General features: G+C 57.5%; 1 protein-coding gene across 1 annotated transcript in view; it reads right to left on the bottom strand.

Moving 5' to 3' along the window:
- CDH4 (cadherin 4) overlaps positions 1–13,140 on the bottom strand; it is a gene marked incomplete at both ends in the record, with an annotated part of 544,743 nt that overhangs the window by 149,471 nt on the left and 382,132 nt on the right. The window contains one exon of the mRNA XM_082671247.1: positions 408–634. Within this exon, the coding sequence (XP_082527373.1) occupies positions 408–634 (227 nt within the window). The remainder of the gene's footprint in view (positions 1–407; positions 635–13,140) is intronic.

Genomic DNA, 13,140 nt, shown 5'->3' with positions numbered 1-13,140 from the left:
CCCCCTCCTCCCCCTCCCCATTTCCCTCTCTCTGAATCAGTCTCACGCCAGCTACTCTGGCCACCTCGCAAGGCCAGCCACGTGGCCTCTGTCTTACTCCTTGTCCCTCTGGGTCTTGGGAGCCTCTGGGGCTGGTGGGCTACAAGCCTCAGGCAGGAGAGGTGCCCGGTGAGAAGCGGGGCTGTGGGGCCCTTGTCCGAAAAAGGGTGCTGACAGCTGTGCACTACACTCAGCGGGGGTGGAGCCTGTGGGCAGCCCTGTCTGGGAAGGTGGGAGGTCAGGGGTCCCCCTCCCAGCCCACGCCGCCCACTCAAGTGTCAGCCTCTGCAGAGGTTCTGCTCGGTGACCTGAAGGAGGAAGGACCCCTACCCAGCCTCCCCGCCCCCCCGCATGTAGTCACACCTTACCTTGTGTCCGGACCGCGTGGGTGAGGTCTGGGCCACCAGCAGCCGTACCGCGGCGTCCCAGCGCTCGGCCGTCTGGCGGTCCCACGCGGTCACGGTGAAGGCCACCTGCTCGGAGGGGATCTGCAGCTCCCGGGTGGCGAAGACCGTCCCGTCAGCCCCGACTTTGAAGTCCATGCTGTCGGTCTCATAGTGTGTCCCCTTGGTCCCCAGGCAGCTGCTGAACTTGACTGCAAGAGGAGGGGGAGAAGGTCAGGGCGCTGGGGACCAGCCTGGCGGGCAGGCGCCCACTCACAGCTTATTTCCAGCAGCGGGTCCTTGGTCTCTAATGAGCTTCGAGAAAGCGGTGATTTAATTGACTTTTCGACCTTCAGGTACTGGGTTTTATCTCTACCCCGTAGGGAATTAGCTGAGGCCTTAGGAAAAGGAACATCGACCCCAAGCAATGAATGCACGTTCATTCGCTCTGAAACACAGCTGTTCTCACTCCTGCAAACGCGTCTCCCCGTCACTATCAACTTTGGGTTCAACCTGAGTCGGAGCCCTGCGGGGGGAGGAGTTTCTTTACCCTCAACCAATTCCCTGGTGACCTTGGGGCAGCCGAGAGCTTTCTCGGTGACTTGGAAGCAGGCGTGGAAGGTGGATGGTCTACTGCCGTTGCAGGGCAGGCACGTTGCTGTGCTTCCCAAACAGTAATTAGGCAGTGAACTGTCAGCCCCCCCCAGTGACTCCATCACCTGGACCGTTGGTAAACCCCCTGCAGGAAAAGGCATCTCGGAAGCCGCCCATTCACCGGCATCACATCAGTGCCTTTTTCACACGTGTGCTCTCGCAGCTGCCACCTAATGTGGTAAATTACGAGGCGCCAACAGCCATGTCACATTCTGCTGATACAAGCGACGGATGAAGTTACCTGGTGTTTATAGAAGTGTGGGTATCTCCCAATCACGGTGGGACGATTGGTGTTTTTAAGCAATTTCACTGTCATGAAATTACAGCTTACATGATTTAATTACTATTTATTCGAGAAACGAAAAAGAGCTCCTCACTGTTAGGTTTGATAAGTGTTTGCCTCTGCGTTCACATTTTATTGTTGGCTGCCTTGAAATAATAAGTAACAGAACGTTCCCTTGTTTCAGCTCCTTCACTTCAGACTCTCCCCAGTCCCCAGCAATCCCCACGTGTTGGTTTAATATAAAAATGTCTTTAAATTGAGGAAACTAGACATTTCCGTGTGTGTACAGACTCCAGAGCTCGCAGACAGGGGTCCTCGGGTGGTTGAGGGCAGCCAAGGTGAGGAGTGCGCTGTGGCTCCAGGGAAATGCCCCCCTAGTGGGGGGATAATCACATTCTTTTTCCAGTGACAGGAAAATTCCAAACTGCCTTTGTAGTCCTGTCCTCCCCGTCGGTAAACAAATTAAAATCAGCAAAAAACTGAGTGGATCAATTATTTCTGATGCCCGACTGTCGTTGACAAAGATAAAAATGACAGTCCTATGATTGCCGGGAGATTAGCCCAAAGTACATGAATAAGCCCTTTGTTCTCTGAAAGAAGATTTCTAATAACACGAATGGGATTGGACGGTAGTGGGAGGGTCTGAGTTTCTCCAGGATTAAGTGATGGTGTCGTTGCATTTTTTAAAAAAACAGGCGCACAGCTTTGGTGGCATTTGAGGGAAGTGTGGACATTGCTGTCAGAGAAAAAAATCACCCTCATAGGAGCTGCCCCAACAGGAAGTTCGGAGCACCGTCCACAGGAGCCTGGGACCTTGCAGGGCACAGGCGTCCTCAGTGGACGGGAGCCCGCAGGACATTAAAGGTGGCACCACCAGACGTGACCTGTGATGATAAAGTTGGGCCTCTCCTCGCAGCTGCTCTTAACATCTTTCCAGCCTGGGTCTGACGCGGGCCCTCCACGCGAGGAGGCATGGGGGCCTTGGGACAACGTGGAACCCAGCCTCCAGCTTCAGTGTGACTGAGGCTTGGCTGATGGCTCAACCCAACAGGTTGGTTTCACCATCACGTCTGAGACTCCGAGCCCTCGTCAGTGAGGAAGCAGGAGCTGGAAGGTGCCTGCGGGGAGATGGGGGCCGTTCCGAGTGCCCGCGGTGCTGGGGTGCCAGCTTTCCAGAAGGAAGGGAGTTCAAAACAGTGCCTTCCTGTGCGCGCCTGGGCTGTGTCTCTCTTTCAAAGGGAAAGATCAGGAAGGTTTGTTCTTCTGAGACACCAGGGGCGCTCACGGCGCTTCAGCTCTGAACAAATGAACTCCCGATTGAAACCCTGAGGAACGTGGGTTTAAATTTCTCAACATGCAAACACTGCTCAGGTTACAAACACGACATCTTGCCATAAAAATGGGAAGTGACGCAAGAGGGAGAAGATATGGGGATATATGTATACATATAGCTGATTCACTTTGTTGTACAAAAGAAACACACCATTGAAAAGCAATTATACTCCAATAAAGATGTTAAAAAAAAAAAAGGGAAGCGAGCACTTGAGGGGCAGACTCTCCAGAGACGCGTCTGAGGTCTTGGGGCAGGAACGGTTCCTGTCACCCAGAAGCCCATTTGCCTTTTTCTGGTGAATTGCCCCAAGGCAGTTTCCCTCTTCGCTTTGGCCACCAGGAAGCTCAGAGGCAACGTGGTAGCTGGGACCTAGCAGTGCTGAGGCATTTACCAACCTTAGCACTTTCTGCCCAATTTTCTATCTTTGTTTCCTCTGCAACCCACTTTCCTCCTCTTGCTTCCTTTTTATTTCTGGAGTCTGCCTCTATCTCTGCAGGTTAAACGTCATCCTCTTTTAGGGGCAAGGGTGCTGCCAGGCCGTCGCATGCTCACAAGCTCCTGTGCGGGCCAGGCCGGGTGTTGTGGTCCCAGCATGAGGGTCCGAGAAGGTCTTCCACACTTCGTGGGGAGAAAATGCCTGCCTGGATGTGCAGGCCCCGGGCTTACAACCTCCTTCAGGCTCCACCAGAGGAGATCTGCTTGGAGGAAGACAGAACCTCCTTCCCTCCGAGGCTGGGATGTGGGGCCTGCCGGGCGCTCGTCACCCACCACCCAGCCCTGCTGTGCGTCTCTGCGGCTTGCTAACTACTTCCACTAGTTTTAAAAAAACGTGACAAGAGATGGGAGGACTCCCGAGAGAAAGCAGGTCCAGTTGGTTAAACACACACAGTCACAGCCCCCGCTGCCTCGTCCCCTCGGAGGGGTGGCGGCCGTGGCTCCTGGGCAGCCAGCACCGGGGGAGGCCGGCTGGGCCCTGGGGGCAGGACTCAGCACACCTGCCCGAGGGCGGGGTCCCGGGAGGGTGGGGAGGTGTATGCACTGATGCCTGCCGAGGAGGAGGGCAAGCGTGAGCTCCGGGCGCAGGTGTGCGCTGCAGCCACGCCCACACCGGCAGGCCCCTTCGGGATGGGGCTGGGACGCCAGCTGTGTGACCCGGCCAGCAGTGGCCTCTCTGAGCACAGGCCTCTGGGAGCAGCAGCAAAGGACGGACGGGGCCAGCGCAGCGTAGAGGCTGGATAAACACAACTTGTCTTGCGCTCCGGCCAGTACCCATGTCACCCACCTGAGGAGACAGGGAGCAGAGCACTGGGCCAAGGTCACACGAGGCTGTTCACCCCACAAACATTTATGGGCCCCCTGGTGCCTGGCTCTGGGGATCTACCTAGGAACACACAGCGGAGGCTCCGGGTGGGAGGCGACTGGGAAATGGCAGCGCAGATGGTGGACTGGCACAGGCTTGTACGGGGTCACCAAGAGGGCCGGCCCAAGGGATGGGGAGGGGAGCCCTGCGGGATGTGTGGGGTCAGCCAGCACTTGGCATTCTGACCCTCTCGCACGACTGGGGGCTGGCTCCCCCTCCCCAGCCCAGGCCTGGCCCCCAGCGCCCGCCTCTCCCTTTGGACAGGACGGATTCCGGTTCCAAGCCCTGTTCATCCCGAGAAGCCGTCCAGAGAAGAATGGATCCCCGCCCGCGTCTGCGCTGCTCCCGAAATGTGACTCGACGCTGCAAAGGCCCAGCATTTAGAGCGGCAACAGCACCGTCCATGGCTATGCGAGAAGCACACGTGAGAGACCAACGCCCAGGAACGCGTCCAGCAGGACACGGTGGGAAGGCCATGAACTATGTGCAGGACTCCGTCTTCCAGGGGGCCTCCCCCCTCCCCCCTCGCCGTGAAATCGGGAAGCAGTGTTGAGGCTGATCGGCAGCCTGGGCTGGCTGGCCTCGGGCTGGGGCGCTGCCCATCCAGATGAAGGGCAGGGGCGCACCTGGCTGGCCATCTGTCATCGAGATGCATTTTCCTTCGCGCTGCGTAAATGTTAGTCTCTGTCTGTCATCCTGGTGTCCCTGCCGACGCGTCCCCTGAGGGCCCACTGAGTTATTGCTGGAACCCCCGTGGCCTCCCCTGCCCCAGGGCTGCCCCCCGATTCTTCCCCTGGTGGAACCCCTTGCCCTGTGGTGAAGGCAGCTGCACACGCAGAGCTCCCGGGGCACCAACATCCATCCATTCGTGTTGATTTATGGACACAACAGTCAGCAAAAAGCACAGTGACCGTCAGATGGACTCAGAGTGGGAGTGAGTTGTCACACTGCGGATGCGGCTCCCAGGGGCTGGCGGGGGGCAGGGGGCTCTGCGTGAAGGAAGGAGGCCGGTTTTGAGAGAGCCTGACCCAGATGTGCGGCGGGAGGGCTTCCCGAGGATGAGGTCCTGGTGCTTCTGCTGAGCACCGAGGGATGCAAGAGGAGAGCTTGGGCAGGGGAGAGCTTTTAAGGCCACACGGCAGCACGTGCAAAGGTCCTGAGCAGAGGGAGTGTGGGGTGTCAAGGACTCAGAGCCAGTGTGACGGGAACCAGGCTGCTGGGGTGAACAAGAGTCAAAACAAGCGCACAGGAAGGTCCTCAGCCAGTGGGATGACCTGCAGACTCCAAGAGATGGGCAGGGCTAGGGAACTCCCCGCCATGAGGGAAGGGCCTCCGTGTCACTCCAGGGGTTTCTAGGAAGGTCCAGCAGCCTGTGGCGCTGAGGAGGCGTCCTGAGCGGATGTGACGGCCTCCCTTTGGGGCCGATGTTAAGAGAAGGTCATAGCCTTTTCCAGCCATAAAAACACCCAGTGAACTGAGTTAGGGGTCCACCGCTGTGACTTCAGAATTACGTCCTCCAAATTTAGCTACAGTGGATCACAGGACTCCTGCACACACTTCTGCTTGGGAGAGAGAAATTCAAGAGCCAGGAAAAGAAGGGGAAAAGGAAGAAAAAGAGAGCAAGGAATCCAGGGCGGGTCCTCAACCAGGTGATTCAGCCACCCGCCCAGCAACGATGCATCCCCAGGGAGACGGCGCAGGGAGACCCTGCGGGGGAGGGGGAGAGGAGACAAGTCCAGCAGTGCCGGCAAAACCTCAGGACATGCAGCCACCCCGAACTGGTCCTGGGGCCCCCGAGGGAGCCTCCCGTGGGTCATCTGCCGGGCGCGGCTGCGTCCCTGTGGGTGTCTCCCTTTATCCCCCGAGGGTGCTGTCTGCTGACTGTGGGGCCTCCTGGTGGCCGTCACCACGGCCCTTGCCCATCCGGGAGGGCTGGTACTGCAGCCAGCGTAGACAGGTGCAGCTGGGTGGCGGCCGGGGGCTGGCGAGTGACTGCTCATGGGCACGGGGTCTCCTTTGGGGTGACAAGAAGTTCTGGAACCAGAGGGAGCTGACGGCTGCTCAGCACGTGAATGTACTAAGCGCCACGGCATTGTTGTTCACTTGAAGTGGTGAAACTTATGTACGTGAATTTTACCCTGAAGCAGTTTCCAGGGCCTCCCTGAGTCCCTGCCTCCTGGCTGCTGGAAGGACAGGGAGAAGGGCGGCCTCAGCTTCCTGCCCCTCAAGACCCCCAGCCCCCTCAGGCCCCACGTGCCCAGAGCTTCACAAAACCTCCCTGGAAACAGCCGTGATCCACAACCCCAGCTCCCCTCCCCACAGTCTCTCCGCTCCCGGCCCAAGTGCAGGCCAAAGAGACGGGGAAATGCTGACGTTGGAAGAGAGGAGGGGAGAGCGCTCTGGGGCCCGGGAGGGAGATGAAGCCTTCACGAAGCGGGGCTCTGAGCTGCCATCCTGGAAGCTGCCTGCGTGCCTTCACGTGCCGCGTGTCTGTGTGCTGGGTACCGCACCACGCGGGGACCCGCGAAAGCTTCACCGGGTCTCCAGCGCCTCCTAGGAGTGTCACAAGCCTCTGGGATGTCAGGACTGGAAGGCGCCCCAGAGATCATCTCCTCCAGCCCCTCATTTTATCGATGAGCAAACTGAATTTGCTGAGAGAAGATGACACTGTAGAGTGTGCCCAGCGATACGCAGGCCCAGAGTCGCTACAGACACCAGCGCTCTCCATCAGCGCCCCGGGCACTTTTAGTATCTAGTTAACTGACGCCCAAAATGCAAAGCGTGCGGCAAGCCTGCTTTTCTTAGAATTTTGTGCATTCCTAACGTTTGCAGCTGGTGTGCACACCTCGTAAGTGAAAACTCTGCAGTCCACGTGCTAGAACCTGCGGCACGGGGTCCTGGCTCCGACCAGTTCTGAGATATGAAGATCACGCCGACTCGCTACGCTGCCTGTGCAGCACCATAATTAGGCCCTCGGCTAAACAGCAGAGACCCGCTTCTTTCCTTTTTCCAGGACGGTGCAAAGCCCTGCTTAGAAAATTTTTCTCTCCCCCGCGCCCATCTCGCTGGCTGGCAGCAGACAGGTGCAGCCATGCTTATCCACAGCGTCTGCAGAGAACGTGCGGCACCCATGAAAGGAAGCCCGGCGGCTCCCCCACAGGAGGGTTTACATTTACCCTCTACCCTCATCATTTTTAATTGCTCGCTCCGTGAGAAGAACGAGGGGACGGCATGCTGCGAACAGGCGTGAGTGACACGCGCGTCTGCTTCCGCACTGGCGGCAGCCTGCTGACATTCACGGGGCAGGGGGCTGTGCCTCCCCGAGTCTGGCATACTGGAGACGTGCACCGTGGTGCTGAAAGTCCCCCCTTTTGCTTTTTAAATTATTTTTCTTGTTAGTTGCGCTGAGAAAGATCAAATGAGCCAGAGGTGAGCTTGTAGCTGGCACTGTGCTGAGGAGTAAATACGTTCTCCCGGCGGAGTCAGCCTCCCTCCCTCCCTCCTTCCGTCCACCATCCCCCACTCACTGCGTCTCCACGCTCCGGGCACCGGCCAGGGGCTGGGCAGCCAGGGGAGACCAGGGCAGCCCCAGGGGCAGCACATGCTTCAGGTAAAGGTCACCCACCCCACTTCCCCTCTATGGACTCCACGGTGGCTTTACTGAATTCTCTGTATTTTCTGTTACTATGTCGTTATAGAGTGATCTGAGCAGTGAAATGCAGTTGAATCGAGTTGACCTCATACCAGGGCTCTGTGCACAGAATCACACCGATCTGCTCAGAGATGGCCTGATCTGAACCACATCCCCCACTGTGCTCCCTGGCTTCTGCTTGTGGCAGTAGATTTGGAATCAAAGGCACCTTCAGGACTGGACCATCTTCCCTGTGGAGCACCGTGATATACAGGGCCTCTGGGTCCTCCCCGGGCTTGGCCTCATTATTGGTGGACCTGCTGTGGAGTTCAAAAGGGAGCAAAGATGGGATAGGGAAGTCAAGACTCAAAAATGAAGTAATTCCACTAAGGTCCATGAGTATTCTGAATAAACACGGCTTATCCCCCACTGAGTGTCCTGAGTGGCTCTGCCAGGTGCGAGGCCTCAGCGGGAATCAACTTGAGCCTTTGAAACCGTGCACCTGAGAGTGGGACTTGAACCCAGCCCAAACCCACAGTCTTCCAACTGAGATCACACACCTGGTTTCAGGACTTAATGAAGCTCAGGTTCTTGATGTCTCATTGCAGAAAGAATTCAGTGAGAGACAAAGTGATAGGTAAGAAGCGGATTTATTTAGAGAGAAACACACTCCACAGACAGGGTGTGGGCCATCTCAGAAGGTGAGAAAGGCCGAGCGGAGGCCTTGAGCACAGCCCTGGGGGGCTTGCTCTTTGCACAGTGCCCCCAGGGACGCCTCTTCCCTCACTGATTCTCCAAAACAGGACTTGTCCCTGGGGGGGACCTAGGCTTCAGGGAGGTGGGCACCAAGCACGCGATGCACCCCTCTCCCTGCCTGACTGTATCTAAAGCCACGGGGAGAACAGTCAAGCGGCCACTGAGAGCCCTACTCGGAGCTCAGCCTTTCGCTGCACTGTATCCTCAAATTTACCCTCACGGCCCACCCCCAGGGAGGAGACCACCTTTATCCTCCTCTGCTCTACTGATGGGCAACGAGGAGGAGAGGGGGCGTCCCTGGCCTCCAGTCTCCCAACCAGAAAGTGATGGAGGCAGAGCTTGAACGCAGTGGCCCCGAAGACCATGCCCTCCAGGTGCAGCTGAGAGGACTCGTGGGCTGTTCTCACCCCACCTGCCTCTCCAAGCTCACTTGCACCCTGACTCTCCCATAGCTCATCCCCTCCCTGTGGGCCAAATGCTCCAAGCGCTCAGCCTCAGTTTCCCGTGCCTGAAATGCTCTGCAACACCCTTTACCACACGGGCCGCCTCCTCCGAGGAGCCTTCCTGGATTTATCTCAGCTGTTGAGTCCTTTCTCCCCAGAGCTTCATTCAACTCCAGTGCTGTCCACTCCAGGGGCGGGGTGGACATTGTTTAGAACTGCTAGTGCACGGTGATCATAAGCGGCGGACAGAGGTTCGGTGGGTTTTACTAATGTGGGACGGGCATGGGGGTTGTGCTTGAGTGGACTCCCCAGAGAAGGGGCTGTCGCAGGCCCCGCACTGCTGCTCCCCCTGCAGCCTTGGGATGGACGGGGCATCACTGGAGCCCCAGGTACCTGGCATCCTTGGCTGTCCTTCCAGACTCTTTCCTGAAATGTGTACTTTATACATAAAATGTTGTTACGTTTGCCTCTTTTCCACTCAATCCGAATCAGACATCTCCCTTGACCGCACACAGGCATCGGCCCCACCCCTCCTGCCTGTGGAGTCAGGGAAGCCGGTCATGGATGGAGCCCCTGCATCTACTGAGCCCGGGGGTGGTCTGCCCACCAGGCGGACCCCCGGAGCAACCGGCCTGAGTGTGGTCACCGGCAGATGCCGTGGGCGCGCCTGGACCTCAGGAAGCTGCCCCAGGCCAGGATGGACACCTGAGACTGTGGCTGGCTGTGTTTTCTTGTTTTCTTCTGCCATCATTTTGCTCAGCACAGATTCCCGAGGCGGACATTTGCTGACACAAGTTGGAAAAGCGCCATTTCCAGCACAGTGTGAGGGTACCTGCTGACCCTCTCCATGAGCAGGACGTCTGTGCGAAGCCCCACACGGCGCGAGTCTGGGCGGGGGGGACAGGCACCCCCGGGGGCCGACGCGGATCACGGGGGCAGGGGAGGGGGGTGCGCCCATCAGAGGACCCCCGGGCTGGTGCTCAGGGTCGGCTTGCTCTGCTGTGGCACGTCTCCCAGCACCACGGGCAAGAGGTTGCCCGCCACTCTCCAGTCCCGTCACCCGCGAGGATGGGGCTGGGGGCGCCCTGCCTCTCGGAGGACGTGTCCATGAGGATGAGTGTGGTTGGCTTCTCAGCTGGGCCTTTAAACTTAAAACTGATGTGCGTTCAAACCATGATGGGATCCTTCCTTCCTGAGGAGGCCCTGCCTTTGGCCGGGAACAGGCGGAGTCACATGCCCCTTCACCCGAGTCCCTTCACGATCTGTTTAGAAGGCTCCGGCAAGAACCAGGGCCAGGTCTGCATCTGCTGGAAACCTCAGACCCGAGGAGTCTTCCCCCCACGCTTTCCTCTGTGCCTCTTCGCCAAACTCCCGTTGCAGCGATGTGGGCGCAGAGCAGAGCCGATTCCTTCCAATCGGTTCCGTGCATTTTCCACGTCTTCTCAGTCACCCCCAGGTTTCACGTGCGCACATAGACTGTGTTGTCAGCGTTGGCCTCCAGCCGCATGGAAGAGCCTCTAACTTCGTGGGAGAGAGTGGGCCCTTAGGGAGCCCTGCTGCAGTGGGGTGCAGACTCCGAGGTGTCCTGGGCGGTACAAGTGTGTCCATGGGGGGCCACCTGACTGCCCACGGGTCTCCCTCCGCGTGGTCTGTGGCTCAGCCTGTCCCATCCCACCCTGCATCCTGCCCGCTCCCCTCCACTCTGTGTGCAGGACTGCTCTCCCCTACCCAGCCCTGGCCCACTTTCAGGGTCCCCTTTCCCCCAGGATGCTGGGGGCCGTCCTTTGTGCCCCCAAGGCCACTGCCTGGCTCACGTGGCTCCAGCCGCTCCTGCCAAGTAAGCTGGGCCACGAGGCACTGGGCCAGCCCTCCTCAGCACGAGTCCCAGCACCTCCCACCGGGGTCCTCTGGCACCCAGGATTTGCTTGAGAATCTGGAAAAGGCACAGATGCCATTTCTCTTAGCTTCAAAAATGGATATCCAAGGAGCTCTCAAGCCATGGAAAGACACAGAGGAAACGTAAATGCATTTTACTTAGTGAAAGAAGCCAACCTGAAGAAGCTACATGACATTCTGGAAGAGGCAAAACTATGGAGGCACTAAAAAAATCAGGGGTTGCCAGGGGTTGAGGGGAGGGAGGGATGAACAGGTAGCACAGAGGATCTGTAGGGTGGTGGAAACACTCTGGGCGACACGGTAATAAATGGACAGGTCTCATTACAGATTTGTCCAAACCCACGGAACACACAACACCAGGAGGGAACCCTGGGGTAGACTATGGACGTTGGGTGATGATGAGTGGCAGTGCAGGTTCATCCACTGTAACAACGTTCCCCACTAACTGTAACAATGCAAGATGCTAATAACAGGGCAATCTGTGCAGGGAGAGAGGGAGTGCATGCAACTCTGTACTTCCTGCTCAGTTTTTCCAGAAATCTAAAACTGCTCTAAAATGTAACATCTATTAAGAAAATGGATATTCACCAGCCATTAGACACATCGTCTCCAGAGAAAACACTCTGTCTCAGAAATGTTAAAAGTCTCATCTTAAAGCAAAACATTGAAACCTGTCTCATGCCATCTCGTCTACGGCAGGGAGCGTGAAACCTGCCTCTCCCTCTGGGTTTCCTTGGTAATGAATGCCGCGCTGTGATCCAACACCCGATTTCACATCCATTTCCCTGTCCAGGAAACATCAGCCGTAGCGGCAACAACCACGAGCCCTGGTCCGAGCGACTTGTTTTCCAGCGTGACTCCCACTCCCAGTGTGGCCTTGACAAGTTCCTGGGGTCCTAATCTAATATTCACGCACCCTGTGAAGACGGGGATGCTGATGGGAGAAGCAGAGCTCGTCGCCCACCGCCCTGCCACGACTGCACCACAAGGCTTCAGTCTCAGCACGGTTCTGAGCCCACCTAAGGAGAGGGATTTCTCTAGGTTCTGGGACTAATTAACAGTCCTTTGTTGAGGAAAACAGAGATGCAGGAATCTCGGGAGACACAGGAATTGGGTGGAGGAGGCAGGCAGCGGTTCCAGGTCTGAGAAGGGTTATTTATGCAGAAGGTCTTTCCTGAGTGGCAGTCAGAACGGAGGTCTGAGCTCCTCATTAGTAAATCCCACTGACGCCCCATCACAACGGAGCTCGTGGCTCTTAAGTTGGTGGCACCTCTGATGAAACCCTCCCACCCGCACTCACAGGAGAGCCAGCAGGGGTGACGGCGGCGAATCCGGCCGCAGACCCGCCAAGACGCCCGGGCGTGGGAGATGCCCAGGCCCCCTGCTGCACTGCTGTGCTCACAGCCAGAGGATGGCTGACAACAAGCGTGTCATTCCTATGTTCAGAGTTGGGCTGGGAGGAATGTTCTTCCCCCAAGGGCCCAGCGTCACTGGAGGGAGGAAGGGCCATCTGGTCCACAGCTCCATCTCGGGGATGCGGGAGCCGTGCTAACGGCCAAGGCTGTGGTCGGGGGTGCTCCAGGAATTGGGGGTTCCTGAGGACCCTGGAGGGGATGGCCCTGCCCGGACCTTTACTCTCTCGTCCAAGATTCCAGGAGTCCATCTGATTCTTTGGAAAAATGGGGGGTGGTTTTTGACTGTTAAGAAGTCTGTGATCTTACTGAAGATCTAGACCAACATTTCATGAACTGATGAACATTCGGAGTTTTCATTCGCTCACTCCTGACGCGGTTGTCACTCAGGTGTCCCGCGAGGCACCTGGAGCACCGTGTCGTATTGAATCTCACAAACCTGTCAGGAGTCCTGGGCTTTCCATGGTTCAGAAGAGGGAACCGAGCCTCACAGAGGTTACCGGACCCCCTCAGGTCCACGGCCAGCGTGTGGCACAGCCAGTGCTGAGGGTGAGGGGGCTCCTGGCCCCCAGTTTTGTGCCAGAAGCGCCCCCTTCCTTCTGGTTGTGAACGTGACCGAGGCCGTCCCTGCCCTGGAGCCCTTCCCCAGGGACACAGACCAGGCTGAGGGAAGCGCGTGCGTTATTTAAACAACGTCACTCCTCCCAACAGCTACGTCATTTCAGTTATTTCCGAGGCCCCCCTATTCTTTCCATCAGCTCTTGCTACCAAGAGCTTTACATATAAAAACCATACCCAGGTGTCCATTCACAAACACACGGTCACACCTACGTTTCAAGCCACCATGAGAAACGTAGCCGCACGCGTACTGACAGTCTTGACAATCCACAAGGGCGGGTCAGGTTTGCGGCTGTGATTTCGTATGCCTGGGAGAGGGTGGCACTGGCCTG

This window comes from Grampus griseus (genome assembly GCF_964374135.1).
Source record: "Grampus griseus genome assembly, chromosome: 14".
In the NCBI taxonomy this organism is placed as follows: Eukaryota; Metazoa; Chordata; class Mammalia; order Artiodactyla; family Delphinidae; genus Grampus; species Grampus griseus.
Note: the sequence above shows the minus strand (reverse complement) of the source record. Positions and strands in the feature narration are given on the sequence as shown.